Consider the following 16601-nt stretch of genomic DNA (forward strand, 5'->3'; position numbering starts at 1 on the left):
TATTTGAGCCTTGGAAGAGTGTTTTTTAGTGCACCATTGTTTCATAACTTGCATATCTTTAGTACACCATTCAATCCTAGTTTTTCTTGTATCTTTGAGCCTAAAGTTCTATTACTAGGATTTTTGTGAGATCAATCTTTGTATATCTTTGAGAGGAATTTTCTCAAGTGAGAGGTATCACTTGAGAGGTTGTTCAAGAGTGGGATAACTCTTGAGAAGTGTAAAGGGTGCTTGGAGCCAAAATTCCAAGAGGGTGAATTGGAACCATAATCCAATTGTAAAGAGATTGGAAGCTTGGTTGAAGCTTCAAGATAGCGGAACCCTCACTCGGTTAGGAAGTTGAGGAGAGTGGTGTAGGTAAGGAAGTGCCGAACCACTATAAACTCTCGTGTTTGCACTCTCTCTTCCCTAACTCTTTTAAATTATATGCAATTGTGTTTATTTTGTTTATTATATATTTGCATATAATTGTCTCTTATTTTTGTATAGTTTAAATTTGTGAAAAAGAGACCATCATCCTATTTACCCCTCCTCCCCCCCTCTAGGGTGATTACCATAGTTTGGATTAGCCTCAAATTTCTAACAAGAAGGATTTAACGAAGAATTGTGGAGATTAAAAGAGTTTTTACAAGTGTTCTAGTTGTTCCCTTGTGAAATGAGTGGTGCTTGAGTTAACTTGTTGCTCTTGAGAACTTTCAATCATGGTTTGAAGAGCCCAACCATTGGATCGCTTTTTCAAGCGTTGTAGCTTCCAGCTAATCTTTGATTGATTGATTTTTCGTTGTTTATCGCATCAAAACATAATTTATAAGCTAATTCACTATTTTAGAGTAGCTTATACCCGATCAAAAATGGTTTTAGTACAAACTACGGTAGTATAGTGGTTTTTACGTGTCCTCCACTAGGATGGATTATTCTTAACAATTAAGGCTTTAATGGGGAAAGAAATTATTGTAATCAAGTGAAAATGATTTAACAATTCTTGGTGAAAATTCAAAATAACAATGATTTCTAATTGAGAAAAACAATAGAATGTAAAATAAGAGAAAATTAATAGGAAAATAAATTCTTGGAGTTAGGATTTCTAGAAAACAATTTTCATGGTGAATAGATGTTGAGATCTATTTTTCGTCAAATTAGATTGAATACCTAAATTCTCATCTAAACCAGATTTAGATTTAGTTTTAGTTTAGACCTAATTTATCTTCAAATTAGGTTATTTAATCCCAGAAATCAATTTAAATTATATATTTAATTCATCTTAAATCATCTTCCAATTATTCATACAATGCAACTATTCGATCTCATTAAATATAGCTTTAAGAATTTAATGAATCTATCTAGTTTGCAATGTAATAGTCATTCAAGATAATTTGAAGAGAAAAATCCCTAAAACTCAAGTAATTAATCAATTGGATCAAATTATCTTAGCAATTAAAGCTCATTTCTCTAATTCACCCTAAATCTTGTCTCTAAATCCTCCTTTCTCCAAAAAAAAAAAAGATTTAGCCACTCATGCTTAGAGATTTGGTCTCACAAGACATGTTTGACTAGTGAGAAAATGAGAGGAAATGAAATAAAATAGAGAATTCTATTAAGAGAAAAAGTTTCTAGAAAAATCTTTAAATATATATATATATATATATATCAAAAAGCCGCTTAATGAGAGATTCAAGTTTTTATTTATAGGTCAATGTCAAGTGGACACTTGGCAAACTCTAATTGGTTTTCTAGAATTTTCCAAATTCACAAATCTGGAGTTTAACATCAAAATCATGATTTCGCATGAGTTTTGGCCATTTTACATGAAATCTGTCATTTTCGCACAGTCGTGCGAAATTCAGTGGAGCAACAATAGCATCAAAGAGCTTTTTGGACCATTTCGTATGACTGCAAAATTTTTGCATGATCGCAAAATTTTCGCATGATCATGCGAATCTGCAACATTTGGTTTTTATTCTCCTCTTTGTCATTTATTTCATTTTCTTCTTTTGACTCCACCTTAACTACCTCCAAATTAGCAACAAATCCTGATCTAAACTAATTATATTGATTCTTATATTATGCATTTAGATCATCATCAATATTATTTGTCTTCTTCAAATCGATTCATTTCTTTTGTCACAAATTTATCAAAATCATACCTTAAAATAACTCCAAAACTTCATAAATTTGTTAATAACTCTTATAAGAGCAACAACTTGTTAATTGAATATTTTAAGTATAATTACTGTTCAAAAGATGTGAAACTTATGAGAATTACTATCTAAAATATGTTGTTTTTTTAGTAGCAATCACTCTTCTAGCAATTCTCAGTGTGCCATAGTTTCTTGTAGTGATCACTGTTGGGACGTCATTTGTTTATTTGGCCCTGGTGCCTAGGCTAAAGAGCCTGCGTGGCGCGCCTAGAGTGGCCTCCCCAGGATTCGAACTCGGGACCTTATCCCAGGCAGTTGCCATCCTTCGAATCCTGGGGAGGCCACTCTGGGCGCGCCGCGCAGGCTCTTCAGCCTAGGCACCAGGGCCAAATAAACAAATGACGTCCCAACAATCACACCATGTCTCCTTCTATTCTAAATCAAGACCTCATGAAACAAGTGCTAAGCCTTTGGGTTATGTTTTCAGAGTCGGTTCAAGGTTGTTGAACATGATTCTCTTCCTACATTCTTCCTGCCTCACCTCTGGAAAAACCTCACGGACAAATGGGAAAGGCTTTCAACCAAGAATCCGCCATTTTATCTTATCCAAGTTGCGGTTTACACCAGCCCAAAACATATAGGCTATGTTTGGTTCCCAGAAAGTACAAAGGAAAGAAAAAAAATGCTAAGGAAAATGATTTTCTCATGTTTGGTTGTCATATGAAAAATATCAAAGAAAATCAAATATAATTAAAACTAATTAAAAACTTATGTATTTTTAAATTATTTAATCTTTATATTGATGAGTTAAAATAAATAAAATGAATTTGAAGTAACAAAAAAAATAATTTATCAACTTTTAATCTATTTTTTTATTTTCCTTCACTTTTTCTTTCCTTCTACTTTTCCTTTGTATTTTCTTTCCCTCGCATTTTCCCTCAAATTTTCCGGGAACCAAACATAGCCATAAACCTGATCGTTTTCTTCTCTCTTCATATGTCAAGCACAATCATTAGGATTCTCCCAAACATCATCGTAGCATCGATTCAATTCTTGCCACAAGGTTACCATTTCATTATAATAAACAGTAACCTCGCGATTTCCTTACTTGGATCGTCAAAGCTTCGATTTTAGTTCAAAGATCTGAGAGGAATTCTCTAAATTAGAATGAGTGTCACATACTGAATCCTAAACATCTCTTCTTGTAGGCAAGAACATATTGGGTTTGGCAATAAATGGTTCCATGGAATTGAGAAGTCAAGTCATCCCTAAGGAATTCTCTGATCTCCATGTTCTGAGATCTGGGTCTCCTTCTGCACGTTTCTGTACTTCTCCCGTCAGATTTCCCAACTTGCCTCTACCATCGATGGCTAATTTAACATATTGTGACCACTCTAAATAATTCTTGTCGTTTAATCCGTGAACAGTTATTTGCATTGAGGAATTTGCAATCAAGTGATCCACACCATTTGTTGGTTAGATGTGGCAGATGCAGCCTCAGAATCTGGTCATCGCCGTTTTTGCCTTTGATACATAAAAGATATTTGGAAGAAATAATCCAAACTTAGAATCCTGACTAAAAAATAGTAATTGAGGAGAAAATGTAGGAAAGGTCCTAAATACTCCGAGTTTAGTCTGACTATTTCAATTTCATCTTTTGATGCATTTTTAGTAGTTTTTAAAAATAATTAGAATATCTTGATGGTAATTAAGGAGTAAATGTATATTTGTAATAAAGAAAGTTCGTTTATGTGAATATTTAAAAGAATGAATTGCATTTAATTTTTATATTTATTTTTAAAAAGCATTAAGAGAACTTATCACTTATCAAAATATTATTATTTTATTTTTAACAAATAAATATAATTTAAGAAAATATTAATCTGTTTAAATTTCGAGTAAAATATTATAATCTTTTAACAAAAATAATGAATAAATTTTATCCATTTATTTTATATTTATCCTTTATAAATTACTATTCTTTTTAATTTTGATAAAAATTTATTTGAATTCTTAAGTATTGTTATTCATTTAAAAAAAATTCAAATGTTATTATTCATTTTTAATAAAAAAATAATTATAATATTTATCTAAAAATTTGATAATTTTATAAATTTTGATGAAAGGTATATATAAAAAAAAAATGTGGATGCAATAATAGAAACCATAAAATAAAAAAAATAAAAAATAAAACAGAAGATAGATGCATTTTCGAACATGAGCGAGTTTGTAAAATATAAGAATTTAAAAGAAAAAAAGAAAAATGTTACTTTCCAGTTTTGACATAAGAAACATGTTTGCATTTTTTTTGGCAGGAGACATCATTTTTTTATGGAGTCTTATGGCTCGATTTGCCAAAAAGATGGGTCACCACATGTGGATCATGCTAAAAAATAGGCCCTAAGCATATTTTTCGACTTTTTGTGAAGGAACAAAATAAAAAACTTTTTTATTTATTTTTTTATTTTATGGATTCAGTGGTATAAATATACACAAAACCTACGCGTGTGTGTTTGTATGCACTTAAAGCATTACGTCATGTATAGCACAAGTTGTGTCAGCTAAGATGGTGTACCTGTGGCTGTATATTTTCATTTGCACGATATTAATCTGGACGTTGCCCCCAATAAAATGATGTGGTGCAAAGGCAGTTACACTCATAAATGACAACAGCTACCAGTATGAAACCAGGCCTATTCCATCCATCCACTCTCATAGCAGGAGGGTACCTTTTCCACATTTACACCAAATGATTAACTTGAATACCACAGCTTGAAGTCCTGTCGATTAGATGGATACAAAGGAACTACAAGCTTCACTAACAGTTAACAGTTACTGGGATTATCACCCTTACATTTCAACCCCAGTATAAGCCTATCAAAATTCAGAAGTGCTACCAAAATGGTAAGGCTGCCGTGTCTGACGGGTGATGGTTTGTCCGGGTCAGTTGCAGGTGATGGGATTGCAGGTGACATAACACCCACCACTCTATCTTCATTTTCTAACCTGTCATATGTTCCTTGATCATGAATTTTATTCATAAAAAAATAATTCTAAGTTTATAGAGTACCAACATCGATGGTCCAAGAATCATAAGAATGTTCATAAAAGAATCCTAAGCAGGGAAGCCAAAAGCAAAGCATTCATAAACTTACGGATGAGAGGCACTAGGATGGAAAGTCATTTTTATTTAATTCTTCTCCAAGAGACTTATTAAGGGTAACCGACTTGGATGACTCTAAACTGACTACTAGTATAATTACTTTAGGAAAGTAATAATTCATGAAAAGAGCTAGCAAAATCAAACCCATTCCATTAAACCAACTCTTCGAACTGATTTAGTTTTGGCTCTGGACCAATCGGCCAAAACATCATAGATTTTTAACACATTCTAATGTATTTTTACCAAATCATAAACACATTCTAGTGTATTTTTAATAAAGTTCGTAAATTTTCTAAAATACAGTTCTACTAGTCACAAACTCTGGAGGTAAGAGGTTTAAGCAGTTTTAAACTGCCTGAAGCTGATTCTTTGCCAAGATAGTAACACTGAATAGTAAGTCCACTCTTTCTTTTTTAAACATGAAAGTCAATGGTTCTAAGTGAATGTCATGAATTATGAATCATAACATTATTAGAAAAATTCCTTCTAACTACTTGCATTTGGCAATGCCATATGCTGTCTGCCAATATCCTCTTTGTACCACAGCCCTATATTCATTAAAGTTTGCCCTGAAGGCTTTGTAAAAACTGTCGACCCATTACAATGCTCCTTTCTCCATGATTGAGATGGATATATACTAGAAAGGCCCTAAATATAACACAGGCACAGCTTTTGAATCAACAAATTGAAACTAAAAAACTGAAACTAATGCAATTTCACTGTGGTTTTAGATAGTTCAGATGCAAGTTTCAAGATATCATACAAAGAGAAATGCAGGAATATGTCATATAGTTCAATCGATGGTACCTGAAATCGAGGGGATCGACGAAGAGATAATGCAGATCCAGGAGACAGAAATGCATGTCTACCCCCTTCATGAATAGCTTTCTCAGAATGCCAGTTGGTTCGTTCATGTTTAATTTGAAGCTCATTTTTCTCAGCTGGAGATTCATCTCTACTATCAGTTGAAACTGAAGAAACTGGAGCAGAAATGGAGATTGTGGAAGAGTGTTGATGAAGAGGTGCAAATTGAGGCAGAACTCCTGTTGAATCATAAAAGGTGCAAAAATATTTACTATATAAAGCATAAAGCGTTGTGGCTCTAGTCTAGTTAATTGAATTAATGGGGAGCCAACTTTCAAGCATGCAGGATGCGAGGGATAATGTCATACCAAATTCAGCAGCTTTTTGGAACTTCTCTCTCATAATTCTGACAAATTTGAATAAACCATTCGTTCTATTCAACTCATGGATTAACTCTTTGATGTCATTCAAGTGTGGACTGCAATCCAGTACTGAGGATTATGAAAAAGAAAAAAGAGATGATTAAAATGCATGTCCATATAATGTAGTCAGAAAACAAATAAAGGAATATATCACTTACAGGTGTAAGTATCGTTTGCATGGCGGATGGTGAAAGAATACTCCTCACATGGGTTTTTCGAGTTGATGTTGGTGAATATGAATTTAACTCCTACAGCAAAACAGAAATCTATAAGAACTAATATATGACAAAAAAATAAATACAAGTTCCACAAACAAGAACATTTTAATTACCATGTCCACCTTCAATTTGAAAACCAAGGACCTCATTGTACCAAGCAATGGCCTCTTGTATTTCTTCTCTACGTCCAGTGACTTCGTCACCCTTTCCTTCATATGTTGCCAAAGCTTTTGACATACCAAAGGACAAATTGGGGCACAGATCAGGCAGTAAACTAGGATAACCTTAGCACTAAATGATGCAAATAAAAAAATTCACTAAATATCTAAAAGGAAAAAAAAAATAGAATATAGAGTCAAAGTCCAAACATCGTTAAGGAGCAAATTGAGAGGACAGAGGAATACAAATATAAAAGTCAATGTATTGAGAGTCAGATATTTTTATTTTGTATATATATTTATTCATTGCTTCAAGCATGTTAAAAGACAAGGATTGTGGAGGTAAATAAACCAAAATCAATATGGTCAGATAAAAGGAAGATCTTTCTATCTCAAAATTTTAGAAAATCAACAAATGTATCATCTTAAACATGTTCAAATTGATAAGTAGTGAGTCATAACATTCTAATAAGAGGACAATAGCATGGAAACCTCAAAAACATCTAAATTCCATATAACCATGCCCATGCTGGAACAGGCTCAAAATGAATACATGTAAACATGAGTCCATATATTACCGGCTACATCTAGGCAGAGAGAAATAGATTCTGCTAACTCAGTTACCACAGAAATATAAGGCATCAGATGCAACAATGCTGAAAATAAATGCAATTTGGTCTATTTATGACCAGATGCAAGTGGAGTGCTGGAGTTGAAATGGAAAAAGGGAAAGATACAAATGCCTTCTTTTGAAGAATGACACTGAAAGCAATATGATTCCAACTCAACAATAGCTGATCCTAACTAGTTCAGGTCAGCTATGTAACAATACATATAATCATGCAAAGGTCTGTCCTCCCTGCCTTGTCAATGGTAAGGCTTTCATGAACCTGCCCAAGCAAAAGCTCTATACTTTGGATCCATCTCATCACCCCATTTTATTGAGTGTCAACAAAAGAGCTATGCCCTTTAACATCTGTTTGCTCTTCTACACTTGTATACCCTTGCATAATAACTGTAACTAGGACCCCAAATCAGCTGAACCAACTAGGGGAGGCATCATCTTAAACTGGTACACATCTATTGACTAAGGACTATTTTCCTAATATCAATTTCTATAATGAAACTGTGCTCCAGATGGAACTTATTGCCCAAAACAACTTCAAATTAGGGAGGACTTATTGTCATTCCTATACAGAGTAAGGGAATATGATGCCATCTGGAAACTAGAGATGAGAAATCAGCAACATTGTGATAGGCCTCCTATATGTTATGTGTATACTAGAAAAGAGAAGAGGAATGTACTGCCACCTGGCAGTTAGTTGTAACAGCCTTAGTATAGGCTAGGTCACAGCCTGGATACAGGCTGAGATGGTTTAAATAGGAAAAGAGAGGGAATTACAAGGGCTGGATATTGTTTGGATCTGGTAGGAGAGTGATAGCCTCTCGAATAGCTATCTGAGGATCAATTGGGACTCTTGTTTCTTGAAATTCTTGAAATTCAATAATAATTCTCCATTAGATACCTATCACATTGCTACAAAGGTAAATAGTTAAAAGGGCCAATTCTTTAAAAAACAGGGATTGATCTATAAAAATCTTTCTGACATGTAAAATGCAAAAGAATAATAGAATACTCTATTGGGCATTGATGGAAGCAGCATCTTGGAGACAAAAATCAAGAGAAATTTGGCTTAAGGAGGGAGATAGAAATATTAAGGTTTTTCATTAGATGGACAATGCTCATAGAACAAGAAACTTTCTTACCAAGATTAAAGAAAATGGGGTGTGGCTTATAGAAGCAAGAGAGAGAGAGAGATAAAGGAGGGGGTGGCCAAGGCATTTAAGACCTCTGAAGAAGGGGATTGAAGGCTTGGCATTGATGCTATCTCCTTTGAGGTGCTAGACGATCAAAGAGTTTGGGAAGCTAGACGAGATTTTCACAAAGGATGAAGTGTATGGTGTGTTATCAAAGTTGAATGGTGACAAAGCCCCAAGCCCAAATGGCTTTTCTATGGTCTTTTGGCAATTCAATTAGGAGTTTGTGAAAACTAAAGCATTAAGCTTTTCTAATGAGTTTCATGACCATGGAAGGTTAGTAAAAAAACCTTAATGCTTCTTTTATGGTGCTTATCCTTAAGAAGAGAGGAGCAGAAGATCTTAAGGAATTTAGAACCATAAGTTTGGTAGGAGGCCTTTATAAACTGTTAGCAAAAGTGTTGGTCAATAGACTCAAGAAGAAAGTGGTGGGAAAAGTAGTTTCCAAATTCTAGAATGCTTTTGTGGAGGGAAAACAAATTCTTTATGCAGAGATAATAGCAAACAAGGTTGTTGATTCATTGTTGAAAAATAATATTATGGATTGTTGTGCAACCTTGACATTGAGAAGGCTTATGATCATATCAATTGGGTATTTTTTTTGTAGTGATTCTTGGCAAGATGAGGTTTGAGCATAAATGGCTAGAGGTGATTAAGTGGTACATTTCTACATTCAATTTCTCCGTTTTGGTAAATGGTTCTCCCACAGGCTTCTTTTGAAATTCTAGAGAGTTGAGATAAGGGAAACTTCTTTCTCCCTACCTTTTTGTGATTGCAAAGGAGGCTCTCAATAGTTTGTTTTTGAGACCCCAAGAAGGAGGTTTTGTCACGATTTAAAAGTGGGGGGAAAAAGGAGTGAGGGAGGAAATTTCTCATCTTTATATTGATGACACTATTGTTTTTTATAACGCTTCTTAGGAGCAAGTCACTAATTTATGTTAGTTTCTCATATGGTTCAAAGTCATTTTGGGTTTGAAGATAAATTTGGAGAAGAGCTACATCATTCTAGTTGGTATGGTGTATAACATGGAAGAGTTGGTTTCTAAGATTGGTTGTATGGTAAGGGAGCTACTAACTTCTACTTAGGACTTCCCCTAGGGACCTCATGCAAATTGGAGGTGGTTTGGGATGGGGTTGAAGAGTGGTTTCATAGAAGGCTTTCAATGCGGAAGAGGCAATACATCTCAAAAGGGAAAAAACTTACAATGATTCATAGTACTATATCCAATTTGCCAATTTACTTCATGTCTTTTTTCACCACTCTGAGAATTTTTAGTTTGAGGCTAGAGAAGATTCAAAGGAATTTTATTTGGGGAGGAGTAGCCTTAGAGAACAAATTGCACTTAGTGAAGCGGTAGACTATCTATAAGGCCAAGTCAAAAGGAGGACTAGGTGTTCAATCTCTCTCTTTGCTAAAATAAAACCATTTTGTACAAATGGTGTTGGCATTATTTGTGTGAAAAGGAAACGCTATGAAAGAAGGTCATAAGGGGGAAATACAAGGAGCAAAAGGGGGAAGGGGGAGTGGTTGTGTGAGGTGAGAGACTCTTTTAAGGTCCATGGAAAGCTCTAAAAAAGGAGTGAGATCTCTTTAACACAAGAGTCTCCTTTGTAGTGGGTGACGAGAGTAAAGAGAAGTTTTAGAAAGATAGATGGTGTAGTGAGGAGCCTTTAAGTGTGTTATTCTCATCCTTATTTGCCTTAACCAAATTGAAAGATGCATGGGTAGCAAATTTATGGGAGCAAAGGGGAAGGAGGAGATTGGAACTTTTGTTTTGCAAGAAATCTGAATGATTAGGAGTTGTATATCGTGAAGCAATTCTAATTTAAAATCCAAGGACAGTCAGTGAATTGTGTTATCCCTTTTCCATTAGGGATAATTTGGAACTCCTAAATTCCTTCTAAGGTGAGCTTTTTCACTTAGGAGGCTTGTTGGGGTAATGCGTTGATTGGACCAACCACAAAGAAGAGGTTGGTTGTTAGTCATAAGGCATGCCACGTGTAAAGATGCAGAATCCACTTATCACATTCTTCTTCATTATTACAAGGCTAGGGTTTTATGGAAATCGGTGTTCTCTTTATTTGATATTCCTTTGATTATTTTTGTCTTAATTAGAGAGACTCTCCTAGGGTGGAATGGCTCTTTTGTAGATAGAAGGCGAAAGAAGGCTTGGAAAGCCACTCCCTTATGTATTTTTTGGATTATTTGAAAGGAAAGAAACTAAAGATTGTTGGAAAACAAGATGTCAAATCAAAGGCCCAAAAGCTCTTTCCTTGACAATTTATCTCTATGGATTAAGGTGTACATAGATGGAAGCACAATGTCTCTATTGGTTTTGGTTTTATAGTTTGGTTAGGTTCTTATTGAGGGAGGGAGTGGGTTTTTGTTTCCTTTTTTTTTTTTTTTGGCCTTTTAGCACTCCTTGTATATGTTTTGTGTACTCTTGTGCGCTAATTACACTTATTTACATTCTCTTATTTATCAAAAGATAATTTAAACAACTCAAAGATACCACTAGCCACTCTATCAACTAAGTTAAAAAAATCATATGCAACAAATAACCAATTCAACTCAATAAAGCCTTATTATAGTCCCACCATTTGGAATCAAACATATAAATCTATCTATTTTATATAAAATAGAGAATGGGAGATGTGTATTGTAATGTGCCAAAAGGGAACTCTAGTAAAGATTGGATAATTAGATCTTTTTCATTACTCATCTCTATCTAGACCCCTATCCTTCATTAGAAAATGAAAAATTATGCTTTCACTCACAAAGCTCTTCTTTTGCCTTCCTAATATTGTAAGCCAAAGAGTGAATGGGCATGAGAAAATGGTTGCAGAGGTTCCCAAGGGAGAGCAATGTTTTATGTACAATATCATTTTGAGCATTCATGGGCCACACTCTAATGGATGGGATGTCAATGTTGTTGCTAGGTGGTCTCATTAGTGTCTTTAGAAGGCCACTACATAAGTATTCTTTGATTACTCTTGTTTCACTCAGTATTCAATTAGTGATGGTACAAAAATCTACTTTTGAGAAGTTCCCTAACCTTTATAAAGTAGCAAGGACAAGAAACTCCTATGTTTCTTTAGTTCTTATTTCTTCCTCATTTTCATCATAGAATTTCAATTTTCGACATAATTTTTTTTATTAAAAAAAAAATTAAAAAAAAAAAACTCACCATCCTTATGTTGATTTTAGTCCATGTGCATTTATCACCTACCTTCCCCAATGAGAGAGTTTGGTTTTTGACATCCTCTACTATGTTCTTAATTAATTCATCCAATAGAGTCTTTGTTCCCATCAATTCAAGATTCTTTGTTCCAGCAAATTTCATTTAGAAAGCCAAAACTCCACCCAAAGTCAAAATGTTTGCATGGTTGGTTGCAAGTAGGAAGGTTAATTTCAGTGACTCACTATGGATGAAGAGACCCTACAAAGCCCTTAGCTCAGAGTGGTGTGTCATGTGTAAGAAGAGTTAAGAATCATTGGATTTTTTTTATTTTTGCATTGTCTAATAGCATTGGCATTAGGGCATAGGTTGTTTGGATTGATTAGGTTCCGCATAGGAGTGTGGTGGATGGTAACAATTTCCTACAAGGGTTTTGGAGATCTTCTTAAAGGGAAGTCACATTGATGTATTGTTAGCCTCAAATAATTTGGACCATATGGCTGAAGGGGAATGCAAGGTTTTTAAGAATAGATTGAAAATTTTGGACACATTATGGGATTCCATTTATTTCTCCTCTTCCCTTTGGGTGTCAACTAGTGCATTATTTACATACAACCCTTCAACTATTATATTGCTAAATTCAAACCTAGTATGCGCATCTACTAGGTTAGCTGAGAAGATATGTTCTAAATAGACTCCTTTAGTTGGTTGTGTCAAGTTGACTTGTGATGGGTGCTCATTCAGAAATCCATGACAGCTAGGAATTGAAAGAATGTTCATGAATCATCATGGATCACCATGGAATATTGAGAATGTTCTCTAAACATACTGGACTGGGTCTAGCAATTAAGGTGGAAATTGTAGCCCGGTAGAAAGACCTCAAGGGTATTTCCAACCTTATAGTAGAGGGAGATTCCACAGTAATCCTATCTTGGATAAATAAGAAAGAAAGAGGTTCATGGAAATTTGATAAGTAGCTTCACCAAGTTTTCAATTTTACTTCAGAGATTGAGTGCTCTCTTAGTAGGATTCCTCGTTTAACTAATCATGTAGTAAATATGAAAGCAAAAAAATCAGGAAACCAAACATTTGATGTCCTTTATAGAGAATTTTCTAACCCTTAAATATTGATTTTGCACTTAGAACAATGCCCTATGTTTTCTGGAATAGATAGTATTGTCCTAGTATAAATCCTGTGTACTTTGCCCTCCCTTCTTTTGGCACTTCTTAATGCATTACTTTCCTGGCTTATAAAAAATTGATAGTTTTGTCCTACTTTTGATTAGAGATATGTAGCGGTTGATATTATGAAGGAAGGATTTCCCATTCTTCTTTGCACTTATTTCATGGTAATGAATTGTTTTGTTTCTTTATAAAAAAAAGAATAAAAAATAACAAAGCACTTTTAATGCATTCAACTTCAATTGAATCGCTCCCTCTTAAAAATTCAAGAATCCCAATCCAAAAATCTTCACTATAACCCTTCCTTAGGGAATAATTGGGAAATTGCTACTCTACACCATCATTATCCTACTCTACATTCATAATCCACTTTCATTAACCTAATGTTTTTATCATTTTCCCTGTATCAAATGGTGGAAAGCAGTACAATTGATGAAAGCTTTGGTTCCATTTAAATGAGCACATGTCATTCAGATTAAGATGAAATTACAAGCAGAATAGCTTATTATTCAATTCATCTTAAGCTTCCATAAAATTTATGAATGCCATAAAAACCTTAAACGTGGATGAATAAGGTAGAAGGTCAACTTGATGAAAGTAAATTACCTATATCTTGTTGAGATATTATTGCTGCACATTGATCTTTTCTAGCTTTGTGCTCTTCAACAATTCTCTTAAGCTCTTCTATTTTAGCCTTTGTAGCAGAAATTGAGTCCATTATAGCCATCTTCTTGGCCTCTTTACGTGTCTTCACTATAAAGCCATGGAAAAAACAATAATGAAATGCAAGTTTGAACTTCTGAGAAAATTTATATAACTATTTATATCATACAACCCATAGAGAAATTTACACAAATGAACTTGTAAATATTTAAAAAAAAAAAAAAAAAAATGATAATTATCATTGTTTGAATAGGTGAGAAAAATGAAAGCTTTCTGAATTAATTGGCTAACAGATAAGAAAGCAATCCGTATATGCTAGAATGCTATAGATGGGGACATTGATATTTGAAGAGTATATCAAGAAATTAGTAAATTGGCCAACAAAAATACCAGCATGCTTTTAAATTGAAAAGCTGGGAAAAAAATTTCTTGATGATCAACTGGAGACATAAATTCTCTCATCATAAATAAATAAATAACTAAATAAATAAATAAATATATATATATATATATATATATATATATATATATATATATATATATATATATATATATATATCTGTGTGTGTGTGTGTGTGTGTGTGTAATTGGAATATCATAAGTGTAAACATAGAAATATTATATATAGATAGATAGATAGATAGATAGATGGATATAGATATTATCAACTTTGCCAGCAGGGTGTTCTGAAATTTCCTAAATAAGCCTCAAATTCTAACTATATAAACCTGTTCTCTATTCCATATATATCAAATAGAGTAAAAAAGAGTACCCTGCCCCAAAAGCGAAAAAATGTTAAGCATGCCAACCACATAGGTGCCAGTTTAAAGAAAAGTTCATTTATTAGATTTACCATTTCTTCAAGTCATATGCATCCAGTGAGAAAGATACTTTCACTAGCAGGTTTATATATTCCAATCATGTAGTGTTCTCCACTTAATGTCTTCTAACAATTCATGAGCAACTCAAAATTTTGCTTCCCAAAAAACAAGCATTTTCAAATCCATATTTCTATTTTATTATAGACTATAATGCAGGTATCTAAAATTAGTCATCAATGTCGCTTCCAAAGAAATATTAAGATCAAAGAAGCAGCTCAACAATTTCAAATTGCATAATTTTATTACCTTTGAAATATTTTAACAAAAAAGAAAAGAAAAAATCGAGATAATGATGCAAGTGCCAAAACAGGACATAATTGCAAATTCAAAAACTGAACTGCCAAGATCTTAAACCAAAACAGTATAATGCACTAAACATTCAAATTCAATCTTATGTAAAAACAACCAATTCCATCCACAGTTTCTCTTCAGATGCACTGAGAAAACTCAAAGAATTATCTATTGGGAGCTATAGCTTCAAGAAAACAAATCAAACTTTTGATTCAGAAAACAAAAAATACCTGCTAGAGCTTTCACCAAATCATCCTCCACCTCTCTTAATTGAGCTTTAAGCTTTCCTAGTTTTACTGTAAAATAAAACAAACACATCAAGCTCATTCATTGAATACTATGAGGTGAAATTCAACATTATGCCCCAACAGTTAATTTAATGTTGGATTCATTCCTTAACCCCCCCTATGGTTGCTAAAAAAACTGAAAAAAGAAAAATAAAACAAAATAGAATAACTAATCAAAAGTTCCTATCCTCTGATGCACAGAACCTTCAACGCTTTCCTACGCTTTCTCACCAACCAAACAAAGCAAACCAAAAGAAACCCTAACTGATCACACTCGACATACAAACCCTAGCTCCACTCCGACTACGTAATCTTAACCGGAACCCTAGGTTTCGCTTCAAAAACCAACAATCAAATTCAAAATTCCTTCCCTAAAACGAGAAATCAAAACGGACCTTGATTTTCGACCGTTTTATGTGCTTTGGACTGGAGCGTCTCCAGAGATCTCCGAAACGAAAGCACCGCGGAGTCAATTTTCTGCTGCTGAATCGGAATCTCCTTGTCACAGATCAATCGCAGCTCCCGCATTTTGGTCCGTGCAGATTGCTCCACTTTGCTCTGCATTTGTGGAGAGAGAAGGAGAATGAGTGAGAGAGAGAGAGAGAGAGAGTTTGAATGCGAAGCGAAATTGGACGCTCAGCCCGCCATTTCTACTTTAAACGCAGTTGGGGCCTGGAGAGAATTTATACGTAGGCTGGAGGTTGCACGGAGATACCATGCTTTGCAAGGGATTATTTGACAGGTGGCGCTCCACGTTGGCACTGCTCTACTCATCAAACGGTGGAGGTAATATGAGCGTTTTTCCTTTTTCTTTCTCCGAGCGCTAAAACGCAACGTTGGGTTTACTCCGTTATTCTGCTTCTCCGAGTGCTAACTCAAAGTTGGACTTTCACCGTTTCATTTTTCAAGTGCACCATGGCACATTGAGTTTCCTTCGTTTTCTGTTTGCAATGTTTTAAGTATCAAATCCAATCGCTCTTTCGATCAATCGAATTCACCCTTTTACTTGGAAGGACTTTGAAATGGAGTGTTTTTTTTTTAACGTAATTTATTTTCAAGCTTCAATTATTTGTTTTAAATTTTTTTTCCGAATTTTTAACTTTTTTACCAATATTTTTAATTGAATAGAAAAACTAAAATATGATTTTTTTTTTTTTAAATTGAAATATTAGTTGATTAACACTTCTAATCCTACAACATTTGAAACTATAGCTCTCCATGCTTAAAATTGCAACTCTAAATACCTAAATTATGAAAGTGGTTTTGACGTTTAAATTGAAAAAAATGATTTTGAATAATTAAAATTACTGTTCTAAACGCCTAAACCATGAAAGTGACACCTAAATTATGGATCTATATGCCAAATTGAGAAGAATATGGCTCTAGACACCTAAAAT

The 16601-nt window shown here is 34.0% G+C and overlaps 1 protein-coding gene across 1 annotated transcript; it reads right to left on the reverse strand.

Moving 5' to 3' along the window:
* Positions 1 to 4695: 4695 nt before the first annotated feature.
* On the reverse strand, positions 4696 to 15839 carry LOC117934521 (kinetochore protein SPC25 homolog). Its single transcript, XM_034856238.1, has 8 exons — positions 15600 to 15839; positions 15148 to 15213; positions 13689 to 13835; positions 6859 to 6972; positions 6686 to 6775; positions 6474 to 6596; positions 6109 to 6344; positions 4696 to 5144 (listed from the first exon to the last, which is right to left on the reverse strand). Exons 1-8 carry the CDS (start codon positions 15766 to 15768, stop codon positions 5133 to 5135), a joined length of 957 nt encoding a protein of 318 aa, XP_034712129.1. The 5' UTR covers positions 15769 to 15839; the 3' UTR covers positions 4696 to 5132.
* Between the last annotated feature and the right edge of the window lie 762 nt (positions 15840 to 16601).

This window comes from Vitis riparia, chromosome 17 (genome assembly GCF_004353265.1).
Source record: "Vitis riparia cultivar Riparia Gloire de Montpellier isolate 1030 chromosome 17, EGFV_Vit.rip_1.0, whole genome shotgun sequence".
Lineage (NCBI taxonomy): Eukaryota > Viridiplantae > Streptophyta > Magnoliopsida > Vitales > Vitaceae > Vitis > Vitis riparia.